The sequence below is a fragment of the Brachycentrus maculatus genome, unplaced genomic scaffold (assembly GCF_059751285.1).
Source record: "Brachycentrus maculatus isolate JH-2025_06_01 unplaced genomic scaffold, ASM5975128v1 h1tg000138l, whole genome shotgun sequence".
Classification (NCBI taxonomy): domain Eukaryota; kingdom Metazoa; phylum Arthropoda; class Insecta; order Trichoptera; family Brachycentridae; genus Brachycentrus; species Brachycentrus maculatus.
In genome coordinates, this window is record NW_028280891.1 from 99,977 (window position 1) to 119,518 (window position 19,542).

Sequence of the window (19,542 nt, forward strand, 5' to 3'; positions counted from 1 at the left end):
ACTCTTTCGGAATATCTGATCTCTAAGCAATTGCATCTTGTAACCTTTTTTTCGTTTTGGGGGAGAGGAATCGAATTCCCATTCCGTATATTGAATGCATTACTTTGTGATAAAGCATTTATTAGAATATGAGTGAAAAATATTTTGTTTTAACCATTTTTACTTTTTCTTAATAGTTTTTTTCTTAGTAATTTTGACAAACCCTTGTCATCTTTGTGGATAGTTTGAGAATTATTTTATATTGATTATGAAATGTAACACAAAGTATCAGAAAAAATATTACATAAAAAATAATAAAGAACCGTTTATTTTTTCATTTTTCGTATTATGTATCGTATTATTCAACCACTTTTATTTTTGGTGCTTTTTTCCAACTCTTTTCGTCAAGTACATTGTCATCTTAAGGAATAAAATGAGTTTTATTCTATAAAGATTATAAAATATGCCTTAAAATATCAGCGAAAAATATCAAAGAATAAATAAGTAAAAACTGTTTGTTTTGTCATTATTTTTATTATTAAAAGTAAGCGATTCAATCACGCAATAAAAATACGATAAATAAATAATAGATCTTTAAATGAAAATTTGGACAGAAAAGGATGATAAATAATGTATCCATTTATTTACACTAGTATAAAATAGTATAATTCGTGAATAAATTATCTGTTCTCTTCTTTTAAGAGCATAAGGTAAGATGATATATTTTTATACGAAAATAAAGATTTCCGTAAATATCTAGCGTTATCCTAGCTATCAAATAACTATGTCATCTTTCAAATTTTCCAGAACGTTTTTCCTACATCCTTTATTAAAATTTAAAATAAAATTTTTACCCACACAAATACGCAAGCCATGGCTTTGTGTGACCTTTTTTCGTATTAAAAAATAATAGAATATTTTTGTGCTTATGTTGTATATGCAAAAAAATAATTGGGTGCTATTTTCACCGTTAGCTGTTTAAAGAAAATATCAAAATATAGAAAGATTATTTGGTATTTTGGATATTTTCGTTTGCAAATATGTACGATATACGAAATACAGATGTGACGTATCTGTAGTTCTTACCGATTCGTCGTCGTTCCCCCTTCTGTTTATTATTCCTAGCACAAACTTCTGGCATTTTCTTTGCGCCAACAGAATCCTTCGTCGCCATATTGTTTTATTTGATGGGGAAAATGGAGAAAAAGAGAATTGTGCTCTAACACGCCAGAAATGAGAGTAGAAACAACCAAAGAATTCGGAACGGAAAGAAAAGAGACATTTAAATGATTTTATTATACATCGGTGTATATTTTGAAACACAAGCCTTTTAGGCCAACCTAAAAAAGTATTGAATTTTAATGATTGTTTCGAAAAATTGAAATAATTTTAAATGGTTCTTATAATTACAACATTTTTTGGACGTATACAAAACTTTGTTAACAAATCTGGGTTTCTTCACTAAGTTCATTATTTTCACATTTTTTTTAAATCTACGGAGTTATTCCTACATTGTGACATCTTATCATAGATGAAGAAGAATGTGGACGTCTGGGTATGAAGTGATCACTTAAACCAGTCAACGATGGGTCGTAAGGTCTGTAAATACGCAGACTTGCATATTCTTCTACATCAATGTCGAGATGGTCAATTTATACACCTGTATCTTTCACCATTTTAACCACGATCGACAAATACACGACTCAAATATCTGAAATTGTATTTATCCTAAAATTTAACACCATTCGCATGCGAGTTGTTGGCACCATCTACATATGATTGAATTCTTTTTTATTTAGCAGAGATCTTAATGTAATGTATGTAAAATTCTTTCTGAATTATTTTATATATAATAAATGGGAGACGCCTTGAAACCGGTTTTTTGTATTCAACATATATTTGAACAATTATTTTGTTCCTCCCAATACAGATTGAAAAAAAAGCATTGTTTTAGCTAGAAGAATTAATTGATCTGAAAACCATGTACACATAAAGCAAGGTTAATAATGAATGCAACTCCCATTGAAAAAAATATATAAATATATAATTCACATTATTTTGAGTATGTTCAAATAAGGATAAGGATCCAAAATTGTATCAGCAGTAGAACGTACGTTATTACGTTTTTACTTTAAAGATTTTAAAAAGTACCGAATTGAAAAGGGTATTGATTCAGTCCTAATATGTATTCAGCCGCCACATCGGTTGTAGCTGTTAAGCGTAGCTCGATCGTCCAAGTGGATAGTACCTATGGACCGTAGACCACGTAGCGATTCGTTACCTCGCGCGCCGTATAACGGAGTCGTTGGTATTCGTTATGCGCCGTTACCAGCGGCGGTAGAACTATCGCCCGGGCGATCTACGCCGTTGTACGACAGCGGAATGCCTTAGTAACGAAATACACCGTGAAAGCCTTAATAGGTAACGTAATTTCAGCGCATTTGGTAGCGGAAGGGGGATGCTAAGGGAGGTTTAATTGCGTTTTGTTGACTTCAATTGAATAAATTGTACGATTTTGTGTTTTATAAGATATATGTTTATTAATAATATATTAAATGTTTTCATATATTGTATATATTGAAATTTCAGCTTTTATCAAGATTTTATTGATATTTCTAAAATTCTATTATTTATGGTTTCAGAAATCACTTTATGGTAATTAAAACACTTATTTTTTACCACTTGAGTATTATATTATGAAGAAATAGTTTCAGAAGCTACTGTTCATATTCAAATCCGTAGATGGAAGAATCTGTAGCTTCGGAAAGTAATCGTCAAAATTATAATACTCAAGTCGTAAAAAGCAAGAAGTATATTTAAAAAGGCAGTTTTTAGTATATAATTTTATAAATATGGTATTTAATTCGTAAGAAAATAATTTATAGGAAAAGAATAATCTATGAAAATACCACGCTCGATCCCTTTCAATCCCAATCTTGATAATAGTTCCATGGTAAAGTTGAATTTTTTCCGTTGGTGAAGGCTGTATCACCAATTGATAATCAGTGAGATTGTCCGAAAAAATATTTTAAAAATTGTTGAAACTAAAACTAAAAATCCACCCCTTTGTATTTTAATCCGGGAAAAACCTTCCATGCTGTAAAAAGTATCTTGACAAGTCATAATGAAATTAAATTCACTCGTTTTGTGATAACTGAATCACGAAAAGCACAAAATATTTATTTTGAACGTAAAATTTACGCTACCCTTCAGTTGCGTAATATTTTTTCGTTGACAGGTTTTTTATTTTCTTTAAAATATTGCCCACTATTTATATGGATGACTGGTTTAATATTACCCTCCTTCCCTTGTGGTTATTATTATTCACGATTTGAAATATGTTTTTTTACTTTATTGCCGTTGAAATATTTTTGTTAAAATGAACGTGAATTTAAAAAAAATTAAGATAAAATTCTGACTTTCAAATTGATTTCTTATTAAAAAAAATCAAAATATACATATTTCACAGACGAATAACATTCAAAAAGGATAAAATCGATTTTTGGAGTGAAACTTCTATTCAATTCGATAATCGATAATAGGATGAGAATTAAGAGTATTTTTTAAAGGATGCATCAATTTTTTAAAGTGTATTTCGTTGCATGAGAAAGGATAGAATAATTTTTATCAGCAATTTATATATATATATATATATATATATATATATATATATATATATATATATATATATATATATATATATATATATATATATATATATATATATAGCAGCAATATGTGTGAATTATTGTGTTTTTATGTTTTAATGATAAAAACACATTAAATTAGGGTGATTTTTTTTACATGATCGTGAGTTTAGTTTTAAAAAAGCTCAAATAAATAAATGCCAGACTGCTCGTAAATGGAAAAGTTTTTATTTGCGAAACCTCACTTCACTTGCGGAATTCTTCCTTGGATAGATATTACGTAGATACATGACGTAGAAGCAGATGGTCGAGGATTCATAGTGTGCAAATATCTGAATCGGTAAGTGATTAGACGGAAGAGATGAGAGCTGAATTTTAAAGCAGCCTCCAGATATTGCGAAGAAAAATGCTCATATAGACGAGCACCATTATCCCAAGCGATGAAAATATCGGAAAATCGCAAACTTTCTTAAAACAGTTCATTTATCATTTGGAACTTTAGTTTTATACAGTTTAAAATATATTATTTATGGATTTGGCATTAACTTTGTGGATATTAACATAATGATTTGAACATATAATGAGAGCATTTTAGATCACCTTTTTTAAGTTTATCAATGAAAATACGACTAATCCCGAGAACTACAGATGTTCTTATCAACAAGCCAAAATACAAAACTCGTTTGTATTTTGTAGTTTTTCACATGCTATTGAGAATAATAGTTCTCAAAACTAACGAAATAAACTTTAAAATAGGTATTAACATTTTGTTGTTGTTGAAATGAAAGCAATATTTAAATATTAAAAACCGTGAAATATAAACCTTTTTTTCACTTAAACATCAAAAAATTAGTGGAATATACTCAATAAATATATTTTAGAAGTACTATTATATCCCTTTAATTGATTTGGCAGTTACTTTGTGGTATAATCTATCCATTGTCAATTGATTTAACTTTTACTTAGTAAATACCACTATTTCTTAAAATCTACTGCGTACTACATACAATGGAGTTGATCAATACCAATTAGTCTAACACACTTATAATCATATTGAGATGATAATTTAATTTTAAAAAGTTATTGTAAATTTTTGATATTTAATTAAAATATTCTCAACATTTTGAGTGTGTCCAAATACTTTTTCACAAAATCTGGATTATCTCCAATTACAGGAGTTATTTTCATATTATTTTTTGACATCTCATCAAAGATGAAGAAGAATATGGAAGTCTGGGCATTTACGGGGCTGACGACCGTCATAGGCTGGTTTAAGTGATCACTTTACACACGTGTAACATTCACCAATTCTTCCCATTATTGACAACCACACTACTCAAAATCTTGGAAGTTCTATATATATGAACCAATTTAGAAACCTTGTTCTTGAATCACTAGAACTTCACTAGAGACATCTATTGGTGAGATGTAAAGAAGCTTTTTATTAAGCAGAAACTCTTATATTAGTATGTGAGATCCGAATCCTGGATTATAATCACACACATGAGAAACGCCAGAAAATACCATTTTCATTTTTATTATTAAGCTTATAATTTGACCAGATAATTTATTTACAACATTTTGAGTGTGTCCAAATACTTGTTCACAAAATCTGGATTATCTCCAATTACAGGAGTTATTTTCATATTATTTTTTGACATCTCATCAAAGATGAAGAAGAATATGTTACACGTGTGTAAAGTGATCACTTAAACCAGCCTATGACGGTCGTCAGCCCCGTAAATGCCCAGACTTCCATATTCTTCTTCATCTTTGATGAGATGTCAAAAAATAATATAAAATATTCTCGTTTGATAATAAATTTTCAGTGGTGCAGTAATTTATATCTGAAGGACAAAAATAACAGTTTCAGAATTTTCCGTCTTTAATCAATTGTTTGTTATGGTTGATCCATCATTCATCACACTGAGAGTTTAACTACTATAAGGGTAGGAATACTTGGTAATAATTATTCATTCATTTCCATATTCGTTGACGAGGCTCGATGCAATGGGGTTGTAACTTTACACAGCGTTTGCACAAGATTACTAGAATATTCATGTTTTAATGAAGTAAACAGCTTTCGAGGATATTGCAAAACAGTTTTTTAAAGCTTTTTTTGTTGTTTTAGCAATACTATTTATACAACCAAGGGTATATGTATGTATATAAACATTGTGTCGTATATTTCAATTTATATTATTACTCCAACCCAAAAAAACTGGATCGTAACATAGGTAAGTCGAATATGGATTTCTGGGTATTTACAGTAGGTACTTAGGTACGAACTTTATACGGGTAACTCATACGCCATACATATATCATACAATTTGCAAGTCCTGTCATATGTTAGTTCTCAGCAGCATCTATGCTTGATTTGAGTAAGCTATTTAATTTTCAGATAGCATTATTTCAAACAATTCTAGATTCTGCCCGAATTACATATATCGCTAACCGAGAGGGCCTGAAAACATAATTTTCAATTTTTATGAAGCTTGTAATTGCACCAGTTATTTTATGTACACCATTTTGGATGTGTTCAAATCCTTGATCAATAATTTAGGTTTCTTCACGTGGACAAAGATTTGGACATACCCAAAATGCTGAGAAAAAAGACGGATGTTTACTTGATAATTGGCATCGATTTTTATTAAAAATGTAGAACTATTTATTTCTCAAATAAAGTTTTTATTGTTTTTATTATTTACAAAAATACTTCAATTTAGAACTATTTCTGTGAGTCTGAGAACGGCACAATATTAAAAATATGTATCAAACGGTGGTAGAATGTGCTCGAACCCAGAAACTTTGACTCAATAGACCGCGACACTAACCACGGGACTACAACCCGACACTAAGCTTCGAGCCCCACGATTAAGTATAAATACAATATCAACGCCAATTTTATTGTTTTACATTATTACAGATATGCTATATGTTTAAGCGTTTAAATTCTTGGTAGGCAGTATACATAAGTGCACTCAAGGGTCATTTATTCCTTGACTCTTGATTGCGTCATTACACCACGTGGCAAGGGCCCCTGAAACTAACTTTCGAACTCAACACGCGCTTGTTTCATTGAGGCCAAGTTGCATGTTCTCTAACGACCCCGTTTAGCGCACAATGCATCCCCTGCGCTATTGTATCCGCCAACCCCGTGTTTCAATTATTTCACTAAATTGATTGGATGCATTTCAAGTCGGGAATCGAACACAAGTAGCAGCGATTTGTAAGTGATATAACCACTGAGCTTTGTGTACGGGAAAGCATTGTTGAATAAAATTATGAAATGGAATAAATGGATCGTGTGTAGCTGTACATCAAAAGCTGCGACTGTGTTTTTTATTCGAACAATTTACGGAGTATGATATTCGGTTTACAATGGATTTTTCGGCACGCTTTTAAATTTATTACTTTAATTGAAGAACTTAAGCTCTTTATTTCCTATTACGCAGAAAACTTACAAATATTTTATTGTCAACAATTTTTATATACGAATTATTTCAGAAAAATAAACATAGTGTAGTGGTAAACGGATTTGGCTACTATGCTGGATATCTCAGGTTTGATTCTCAGGGATGCTGAAATAAATACAAGTGCAAATAGAATTGCTCAAATCAACCATACATACTGTTACGAACTTGCACATGATGCCAGTTCGACACGTGTTTCGATACATTCCGTGTCATTTTCAAAAACTGTAATGATGCGGAATGTATTAAAATACGTCACATAATAGATTTTAAGAAATGTTGGAATTCATTAAGTAAAACTTAAATTTAAAAAATTAAACCCGAAAAAAAAATTAGCAATCTCCTTATCATTCATAGTTCACTGTGTGTAATACCACTTAAATAATGATGATTCGTGACTACCGTATAAACCACTATTTAAATAGTAGTATTTCCAAGTAAAGCTTAAATATTAAAAAAAATTATTCAATGACGTGACGAATTTGCGATTAAAATCCTATCATTAGGTACAGCATATTGCGGGTTTATCATCGTTCCGATAACAAACCCTCAACAGCATTCAGCGGTCTTTCGGCTTCGGGCGTTTCCGTCAGCCCTCGTGAAAGCTCGGCTCGGAGGCTTTGCCGGCAATTAAGCTCGATAAGGCTTTCGCAGTCAGCGAGATAAGCGGCAGATGATAAGATTCCGATGGCGATTATCTACGTGACTTCTTTCCCAAATTGCCTCGCCATCCATGTTGACTCCGTATATCGCCTATACAGCAACTAAAACGTTAAATTTATTCAATCGGCACACATTAATTTATTCCGCGCCGGATTTCACATAAATTAATCCGGTTTTATCGTCATTTCGGCTGGGTTTATCGCTATTACCCGTGCGTTATTAAGCCCAAAATAATAAATTCCTTAACTGAAAACTGTACTACTAAAATACTACGATATTAACAATCCATTTTAGTTTCCACAGTTATTACTCGTATCATTTGTAACTATTTTCTACACTAAAATAAAAACTATATAGTTTCTTGCACATAAATTTAATATAGTTTTTTTCTGGATTAATTTTATTTGACCAGCAGCCGGGTTTATAACCGGATAACATCATCAGACTGGTTCAATGTCGATGGTCAAACACTTAAATAAAAAAGTCAAATATTTTCACTGATATTAAAAACCAATATCTAATTGACGTTTTTTGAACGAACGAAAACATAAAAAAAGCTCTTAAAATTATGGAGTTAAAAAAATACTCGTTGCAAATTTAATTTAACAAGACGCAACGGATTGCGTTTATATTGATTTTAAGTACATTACATACAGATCGATGGTAATATACCATATAAATTAAGGTTCTGACTAGAAAATGTTAGGATATAGAGAGTATACGTCTTGTTAACACAAATTTCCTATGGATTTTTCGTTGGAATGCTAAATTTTAACACGCTTTACGGATACGGGCATAGGTACATTAAGAAATTCAGTTTAAATTATAAAAGTTTATTGAAATTCTAATAATATATAATCATACGATAACACATTTTCATTCATTACAAAACTTTGTTTAACGATGTTATTTGAAATTAATTCTTAATATCGTATAACATCGTTAAACAAAGTTTTAAAAATATTTCTGTGAGGATGGTAAGATTTTCCCAAAAATAAACCCATTGAAAAATGATTGAGAAATGAATTTTATCAGAATAATGAATTGTTTACACAAAGTTGGCATTGAACAAGTCGCAAAGTTTCGCGTTCCCGGCACTTCCGCATATCCCGGATCTGGCATTGTTGAGTTTTGGCGGGAAAATGAATAGGAATCGCAAATCTTAAAGGGAAGAAGCCTTCTCGGTCGAGCATAATGAGGAGGACGCCATGTTGGAAATTACGCAAATTTTGAATATTAATACGAAAATTTCTTACTTTTTTTTCTACGAATATTTTTAACAATTTATAATAATATCGAGAAATTAAATATTAGCCGGTAAAATGCTAATATTTTATTAATGTACGTAAATGTATTCAATTTTATAATTAAAATAGCAACTTTACATTTTATTTGACCAATTACCGAGTTTCGTAGTTACCAACATCATCTGACTGGTGATGCTGGTACCGATGAAACACGATCACTTGTCAAACAAAAAACTACATACTTATTATTTTACTGTATGAAATGTAGTTCAACCAAGATATGTCAGTTTGAATTGATATTTTACTTGGTAAATACCACTATTTAAAAAAAAATGACACGTGTTTCAATACATTAAAACATCTGTCATAATAGATTTTAAGAAAAAGTGGTATTTACCAAGTAAAACTTAAATTAAAAATGGATAGATTTTACCACAAAGTAACAACCAAAATTAATAAAAAGAAATGTCGATGCAAAACTTAAATATAATATACATATGTACAACTCAATGAATGTATAAGAGGCGAAAATTGTATCAAAAGACAGATTAGTGTGGTGGCATTCTATTCTCGCTGTCTTCTGTATGGGGAAGTGGCGTGATGGTAATTAAACAAATTACAGAAAAATGTCAGTACAAAATGTCTCCCGAAACATTTAATGATAATATTATTTAAACAAAGATTTGAAATATGATTTTATAAACCTTTATTATTATAAAATCGCGACCTTTAAAGATGAATTCCTGTCAATAACATCCAATTTCGATCAAGATTAGCAAATTACGTTCATATAATTAATAGTAACAATCGTATTGAATATGATAATTCCACCCTCGTTTCACAGATTTTCCTTCTCAAATAAGCTACAAACAAAATAGGGGCGGGTGTAGGGTTGTTGCGCCCCCACAAAATGGAATCGAGTGAGGCTATAGAAAGAAAATGCCTATATTCACATGTTCGGCTATTTCGCCAACCCCTAGAGATAAAAACAAGTGCTTCAACCCTCCAATTTAGGTCCAAATTAATGGAATGAATCCCCCACCACTTTGATGTTTCATTTGCGAGGATCACGAATACATTTTTTTAAACAAATTTGAGTACAACATTGTACAAGTCGACACACTCAAAAAATGAAGTCGAATCTACAAAAAAGACCAATTAATACACGATGAATTTTTGATACTAGGTATTTATGTACTTGTGTGTGGTTTAAACTAATTAACATTCACGCATTTTTTTCCGTTGGAGTAGATAGAGAGAATAGAACGCTACTGTGCTTTGTTTTTGCAAACATTCATCGCTTCTTCCACATTCATACATTTCCTCATATATACCCACCGATTATTCTCACTCCTGACATGACCGCTTTCAATTATTTGACATATTTAATCATACTAAGTTTTCCTCGGTCTTTCATTTATCAAAAAATAGCTGCCTATTCACCATAAAAATCTGGAAATACCGTTAAAATAAATTTAGATGACTGTGAGTATATTTGTATGAGATTTAATAAATAGGTAAGCATTTATTCACTCTAATTAAAATTAAACGGTAAAGTGTAAAGCATAATTTTATGTTAAATGGATACATTTTCAATTTACATACAATACAATGAAATATATTTTAAATACATAATAAATATATGTTTTAAGTAATAGTAACGATAAAACGGTACATATTCGTAGTATAATAAAACCTGACGACGCAACAGCCTTTATCGATAACACAGGACTAAACATCCTCAAAACGTTTAGAACCCTCCTCCAAGTGGCAAAGCCTTATTCATCCCCATCACGCGGGACAGTAGAAAGAAATGCCTTTGGAAAACTCACCCCGTACTGTTTTTCATATCGCTGAAAGCAAGTAACGCCGCGAGGGTGCATTCGGCGCAAGCGCAAACCGTCCCCCATTACATTATATAATATCTACCCTTGGTTCGTTTAACGAAATAGATGAAAATATTGTGCGGAGGCTTCGCCTGTATTAGGGTAGTTCTCGTTTAATTTCCGCATCTGTGTGTGCCGTATGGGGTTAGAGTCGAAGCGAGGTGGTGTCTCTTTATAATTTATACCAAAAAGCTTAGTGCAATGAATGGTATACAGTTATTAATACGTTTAATAGGGGAGGCTTAAAACTGCTTTTAAATTTTATTTCGGTATTAACAGTGTTAGTGAATGGAAAACACGGGTGGTTCAGATATGTTGAAAATATAATACAACATAAATCATTCAAGATTTCATTATTAATTCCACATTTATACTTTTTCTCGTATTTTATCGTAAAATGAAACTTTTTAAACGTAAAATTGACTTGTTTCATTTCTAAGAAAACACGTGTTTTTTACCACTTGAGGTTATGTTTATTTTATTTTAATGACTATTTTCGGAAGCTTCCATCTTCTGGGGTAAATATTTTGAAAACTTTATATTTATATTTAGACATAAAGGTAAAACCATAGCTTCCGAAACTATTCGTTAAAATAAAATAAAATAAATATAACTCGAATGGTAAAAAAACAAACGTTTTCTTTTAAATTTTGTCATGTTTTACCACAAAGTGTGGAAATAATAAATAAAAATTTGTTTCATCAAATACATAATTACTTATAACAATAATGTACCTACCCTCACTGAATCTTTATTTCTAAAATTGTAATCGAAGAAAATTGATTATGCAATCATTTGGCTGTACAAAACGTTCAATTTCAAATCTACCCACTTCCATTTTCTATTTACAAATAGCTCTTTTATATTTAGTTTCTATTTCAAGTGTCTTTATAGATAATGGAAGAAGGTTATACAACTTAAGCGCTTAGTAAATATAATTCTTTTGAACTAAAGAGGTATGTGTTTAAATACTGTGTTTAAATATGATACGCAATGTTTCAAATTTAAACAACGTATGTCATAAAAGATTAAAAGAAATAATGGCATTTTCCAAGTAAAACTTAAATCAAAAATGCTCTCTACGTTAAAACGAGTATTGTATTAAGTAAGTATTATATTCAAATTTTACTTTCAAAATATACCTGTACAGCCCTTACTCAACTTTTTCGGCATGTTCTTTATTTATTACAGTTTTCCACAAAATAAATATCTATCCTCCCGAAAATCAATGTTTGAACGACTTCAAAACATAAATGAATTTAATACTGAATAAGTACTCGCACTAAAGCACAATTCCGTTTGACAGGCTGACATGTGATAGCTTCGGCCGTCTTCAGCGTAAGAATAGCCAGTAGATCGAGTCTGGACCGCGGTCCATCCAGAATCCTTATTGTCAGATTTTCTTTGCCCTGGAAAATGTTGTACCCTTTTCTCAACAGTTACATACAACTCCAACAACTGTTGTTTACGCTCCGATAATTCCAATTTCGTTTTATCTTTGCGTTCCCTTTGTGCTATATTTCTCATTTTTTTTCTATTCCATTTTATCTTATTCCCCACCGGTTCTACCTTTTACTTTTTCCATTCTATGTCCCTCTCCGCCGTCTCCTTGCCCGCCCGTGTACATCTTGTTTGGCAAAGGTTAGGAGATCGTCTGTCGGCAATATTTTTTTGTTTGATATCGCGGGATAGCAAGGGACGAGATGAGATGACAAATAACGAAATAAAGTGTAGTAAATATTGGAAAACACATTTCAATATAAACATTTCATGAGAATTCTCATATGTTAAGAATCTAACTATAAAATAGTATTAAAAATAAATACATATACCTTTACGATATGTGGTTACATTTTTCATCATCTTGTAAAGTAGTACACCTCCGTGGTGTAATGGTTAGCGTGTTCACCTAGGCTAACGTGCTGGAAGTCCTGGGTTTGATTCCCAGCCGTGAGAAAATAAATATATGTGATTTTACATTCCAATATTTATTTAATATTACCCTGGACAAGTCCCTGAAGCGCAGGAGTCTAGCTTGCCTTCATATAAGTAACGATCAAGATAACACTGCGTAAATACAATGCAGTGCCCTATGCACCATTAGGTGCGGTTAAGGGTTAGAACAGAGTACTGCATTGGATATATGCAATAATACAATATACATATATAAAATATTAATACATGGAGTTAGGAAAAGAAGGATGAAACTAGACGGAATGCAGTTGTAATGCGATCTCTCAGACGAATGTGAAGATGGAAGCATAGCTTCCAAAACTAGACATTAAAATAAAATAAATTTAACTCAAGTGGTAAAAAAAAGTGTTTTTCAATATTCTAATAAAATTCTAATGAATACATCTCGATTAACAAACATGTTGATAAAAAAATATCCACTCTTGATTCTATAAAAACATTTATAAGTAACAAAGAAACTATAGTTAGTTAGTTAAGAAACTATGGTTCAATCATATTTAAAACTCACTTTAAGGTAAGGGTATGTTTTCGTGAAAGAATTCATTGAATAACTCAGCTTTGTCTAATAAAATAAATCAATCTTCTTGTGACACCCCCGTTCTGTTTCTAAGAGGTAACGATATAGGACTCTAGGGGTAGTTTTAGCGACGTATTATTGCGTAGGGGATGTTACCAACAATTTGTTTATTGGACTTAATGCGAGGGTGTGTTTACATAATATCATTTTGTCACATTACTTCAACATAAATCAAAAGAATATTCGAAGTAATGTATTTTTATTCTTTGGTTTTTTTGCTTGATGTATTTACTCAAAACACACTTATTTCATTAACATTTAGTACGTCTCGACACTGGTTGACATTTAAATCTCGGCGAGTGATTATATGCTATTATTACTCTCATTTCTGTTAAAAACATATAAAAGTAAAAATGACCCACCACAAAGTAAATGCTTTAAATATTAATAACATTGAGAATAATATAATAAGTTTTTTAACGAATTCCTTTCAAAGCAAAGTTTTAAGGTATAAAATGGAAAATAACAAAATTAGTCCTTGCAATATTAATAATATATTTTGTATAATAAAAGCACTGTAAACTTTGTGGTACGGTAATATAACACTCTCTTTATCATTCATCGTTCACTTTGTGATATAATACTTTAAAAAATACTGCTACTGTATAAATTATCTTTGTATAAATGTCAGAACGTAACCATTTCACTTTAGTCTACATTAGACCTGATGATGGAAAGATTATTCCATAACCGGTAGTCACGAAGCATTGTTTTTTAAAGTTGTATTACACAATTGAACGATGAATGATAAGGAGAGAAATGAATGGTAATCATCATATGTAATCATCTTGCTAATTTACATTTTTCATTGTTCCAGATTTAATGCACCATTCCGAAACGGGCTCAGATGGAAACAGCGAGCACGCGTCCTCAGGCGATGAAGACTCCCAGATGAGGTTAAGGCTTAAAAGAAAACTACAAAGAAACAGGACCTCCTTTACGAACGAACAAATAGACAGCCTAGAAAAAGGTAAACGCTTGGAAGTTTGTAACGCTCATATTACTGTATTACGTCGCTCCTTACGATACAACAAATATTTCGTGGTTTAGATGAAATCTCTGTGAATCTCCCAATAATATACTCGTTGCTATGTATAGGGTAGAGTTTAAGGATAACATTTTACCACATATATGGTTATTTTCATAAATGTTGGTTCGTTGATTGATATTTTGCATTCATTGTGCAAATTCCATTATATTCTCACAGATCATGTAATTCAAATGCAAAGACATGACAGGAGTTAAGAATGATCGGCGGGTATGTAGGAGGAAATGCATGAATGAATGTAGAAGAAGCGAAGAATGTTTGAAAAGACATATTGGCATTCCATCCTCTCAGCTAACCCCTGCCTCAAAGCGGCATTGTAGTTGGTTAGTTAGTTTTCCTTTGTTCTGTTATTTGATTCCGTTAATTTATAAGTTGTAATTTTGATATATGTGTAATTTTGGTTGATGACGCTGCCATCAGTTGAGAATTTGTAGAAGTATAAAGCTTTCTCTAATTGAACAACGATAAATGCTTCGTCTCAATAGATGCGCTTTTAAAATAAATTGGCATATGTTATCATGCGTAGGGTGAATAATCCAAAGTATGATATATATATATATATACAGATACAAAAATCCATAAGCTTAGTAACAACACAAAATTTTTTCATCAAATCATATAGCTGCAGACATTTTTTCCAACTCCCTTTCTGCCTATAAACAAGCTTTACGCAATAATTTTCTGTCAGCAAGACTATTCATATAATTTTTGTAATGTATTTCATACTTTCTAGTTATTTTATGTATCTGAATGTTCTTGCCTTATACTTATAACAACTCTATATTTCTTTGTATATTTATTAATATTAATAAAAAAGTGTCATAATTGTAATAATAAGTACTTGTTAAGTAAAACCAATCATTAGTATTTTTATAATTTATATTTGAAGCACTTACTTTGATATATTCCATTTTATAATTAAAATGTAACTTTGTTTTAAAATCACCATAAATATTTTATTATTTATTATTATAAGTGATTTTAAAACTAAGTTAAATTTTAATTATAAAATTAGTATTTTTGTTTTGTACATAAAAGAGAAATTTAGCAAAGCTTGGTTACAAAAGCTCGAAAGCACAAATAACAGTTAAATGATTGAATTCGCTGTACGTTCAAGCCACGGGTCTGCAAGAATAATTGATTTTTCATTACAATGCCTGACTAAATCGATTACACAGTCGAGAGAATCATCACAGCGGCAGGTAGCTGTCACTTCCTCCGTAATAGAGGCTAATTTAGCGGGCCGACCCTACAATGAAGCGTGTCTCGTAGCCAAGACGAACACCCGCCAGAGCCTTACCCAGGCTGGCGTAGACGCGACGTAGACGACGCTGAAAATCTTTATCTACAGATGAAGTGCTACGTTTTCAGCCATCCTGAAAACTGTATAATGTAGGAACCAATTAATTTTGCTGAAAGCGGTTCGTTTGAGCGTGCTCGGGTTAAGGAATTATTTATTCCGAGACATGGGTTTGTTGTCACGTTTTGAAAGAGAAACGTACATACATTCATTGAGAACTTGAAATTTATGTCAAATCTGATAAAGTAAGGAGTAACTTGCAATCTGGATGATTCAGTATGCGATCAGCTGCGCAAAAAAAAAAAAAATATCTATTTTATATTTTAATTTTAATTTTAATAAAATTTATTATTTCGGCAGTTCACTTTGTGGTAAGACATGATTAAATAATACAAAAAACACTTGTTTTTACCACTTGAGTATTATATTTTCCGACTAGTTCGGAAGTTGCAGATGCTTTAGTCCACGGGTTTGAATAAAAACTGATTTATTTATTTACGTTTACATTCAAACCCGTTGAAGAAAGCATATACTTATAGCTTTTGAAATAAGTCGTTAAAATATAATATTCAAATGGTAAAAATCAAGTGTTTTATTTATAATAAAAAATATTTAAATTTTAAATTTTCTTTTAACTCAGTACCTTTCGATAACTCTTTTCTCTTCAAAATCATATTTTTACTTCGATGAAAAACATATTTTTTAAACACAAAAACAGTTTTTAAATCAAAAATTCAATTACCTGACTCGAAACAAATCAAGCATTCGTTAAATTAAAATTATATTTTCTCTAAATCCAGGTAACATTTTACGAAAATGATATTTTTCTTGAAACATCGTTTTTGCATTAAAAAAAATAGTTTTTCTTCGAAAAAATTATGTTATTTAAAAAAAAATAATTACTAAAAAGTGAACAATTGAAATATTTTCTAAATGTTTTCTAAAGAACAAAAAAGTCTCTATCATAAACACTTTGAGCCCTGAGCGCGATTCCGAGCATTCTGATTTGAACGGTTATTAAGTTAAGTAAAACTTCAAATTTGTAATATTTGTGTTTTTTTGTCGTTCAGAATTCGAGCGGACCCACTACCCCGACGTGTTCGCGCGGGAAAGATTAGCCGAGAAGATCGGATTACCCGAGGCACGTATCCAGGTAAACTCTTCACCACACAACTGGGAGACGGTAAAATAAAGCCACAAAATATTAAGCAAAATTTCCCGCAACTGCATACGAATCATCGGTTTTAAGAGCTATTTTGGCATATATATATTTAAAAATATAAATAAATAAATGCAATTTATATTCAATGAAATAACTATGTGTTTTTTTATTTCTTTTCATTGTTTTAAAATCACTATGAATATTTTTTTATAACTTAAAAATCATAATGTCCACCGGTTTCGAAGCTAACCGCTTCTTTTTCAAGACTGATTAATACTTAATAAATTAATCTGTCTTGATAAAGAAGCTGTTAGCTTCAAAACCGGTAGATATTATAATTAAGTTATAATAAAATATTAATTAAAACAAAGTTATATTATAATTATAATTAAATGCTGGTGGAAATTTTGCTGATTTTTATATGGATTTTCTACTAGCTGTGAGTATATTTTTTATTAAATACTAGACGAATTCAATTGCCAGGCGCTGGGAGTTATCCAAAGGTAAGAACTTCATCTATTTAAAAAAAAATATGTATATTTCATTGACTAAAAGTGCTTCATTTGCTGTTAAATTCAGATTCATAGATTACATGTGAGATGCCGTGGCGTAATAGGGTAGACGCTCGACTGCGAAACTGGCGTCGCGGGTTCGATTCCCGCCAAATGCAAAATAAATTCAATAAATGTTTATTTTCAATTGCTCTGGGTGTTTGTGATGAATTTTTCACATTTACCTTCCCTATCCTTACTATCCTACCTGCAGGCCTCTAAAAGTAGAAGCTTTGTGGGTATTCTTTTTACAAATAGTTGATTAAATTTGTTCAATTTTAGTTTTTATTTGATACGAGTTGTTTTTGACATAATAGTGATTACATAATATGTAGTAATTGTTAAAGAAAACACATATTTTTAACTACTTGAGTTTATTTTATGACAACAAGTTTCGGAAGCTAAACTTAAATGTAAGCTTATGTGTTTACATTTAGACCTGAAGATGGAAGCATAGCTTCCGAAACAAGTTGTCATAAAATTAACTCAAGTGGTAAAAAAACAAGCGTTTTTTCATCACGTCTTACCACAAAGTAAATGCTGAAACAATTAATAAAATAATGTTAAGTAAAGTGATTCCAAATTTTTACAATTCATCGAGATGCAAAATGACAATATTTGATTTTTCCATACGCACTGAACAGCCGTTCGCCATTTATGCGATCCGAAGCGATTTGCGTCGTGCATATTCGTGTATACAAGTGTAATTCACGTTGAACACGCGATTTCCCGCGCGGAAAACCGTTTGGATCGCGAATAATGGAATATGTATATTGAAAAGCGCGGGCTAAGCCGAACATTGGCGCAGTGTTGCCAGCCGAGGCGGAAAATATTCCGGAATATTCCGCGATATTCAGAGATCTGGCAATGCAGCGCTTTTGCCGAGCACTTTCGTGAGTTGCCTTTTCATGCTGGCGTGTATAGCCAGTGTGCTGCTCTCCTGAAAAGGTGACTGAAAGGGAGACTGAAAGGATTATACTTTTCAATATCACGAAACTATTAAAAAATGCATTACGAATAAAAATTCCTCAGATATTATATGTATATACATGTATATACATAATTTTTAGTCAGTAAATAATGCGTAAATTATGAAAATACATTTTTTATTCATGTTTTGCTTGGTAAATAGCACTATTTCTTAAAATCTATCATGACACGTGTTTTCAAACAAGGTTTGCATCGATTCGGAATGCATCGTTTTCAAACACTGTAGAAAATATTGCGGAAACACGTCTCTCAATAGATTTTAAGAAAAAGTGGGATTGATGAAATAAGGCTTAAATCAAATAAAGATAGATATTTCCACAAAGCGACTGCCGAATCAATAAATGAAATGAATTATCATGGCTATCAGTGAATTTTATATTTATAAAAAAAATTATTCCCAGACCAAATAAAAATCGATCTTTCTTTACTTTGAAATTCAATAATAGTCAAATAGTTTTTAAATTTATAGTCGAATAACACTGTAACACTGGCTATTAGAATTTTTCTTCGAAAATAATGGACGGGTAAAGTTGAAATGATGATATAACGTATATTCTCGACAAAATTTTTAAAAAAATATTAGATTTGCTTTTTTAACTCTCGAGAACCGAACACGCAATGCCAGATTCGCAGTAGAGTGTATACCCAACTGCGCAACGGCACCTGTAAATAAATAAACATTTAATATGTGTTTATCTTCCCTTTACATATGAATTAAGAAGATAGTATATATATCAACACATTTTGTTGTTGTAAGTTAAGTAATCATTTTATGAATGTAAATATAAAGACTGCTTTTTTTACGTATTATTATGAAAAATAAGACATGAATATAATCACGACCGGGAAATAATATTCAAGTTTTCATTACTCGGCTTGGAGAATTACAGAAAAATACAGAATATTCCAGTAAGAAAAAATAAAAGTTCGCGCGAAGAGTACATTGAAAATAGAGGAAGAATGCTCTTTTCGTTGAAAATATAATACCAGCGGTGAATGGATCCAAACTGAGGGAGCGGAAACCGTTTTAATGTAATGAGAAACT

At 31.1% G+C, this 19,542-nt stretch overlaps 1 protein-coding gene across 4 annotated transcripts in view; it reads left to right on the forward strand.

Moving 5' to 3' along the window:
- toy (paired box 6 protein twin of eyeless) overlaps window positions 1-19,542 on the forward strand; it is a 119,118-nt gene that overhangs the window by 77,240 nt on the left and 22,336 nt on the right. For 3 of the 4 annotated variants that reach the window (XM_088260537.1, XM_088260538.1, XM_088260535.1), the window contains exons 5-6: window positions 14,264-14,416; window positions 16,865-16,947. In XM_088260537.1, the coding sequence (XP_088116663.1) occupies window positions 14,264-14,416; window positions 16,865-16,947 (236 nt within the window). The remainder of the gene's footprint in view (window positions 1-14,263; window positions 14,417-16,864; window positions 16,948-19,542) is intronic. The other variant, XM_088260539.1, reaches the window with a different exon arrangement.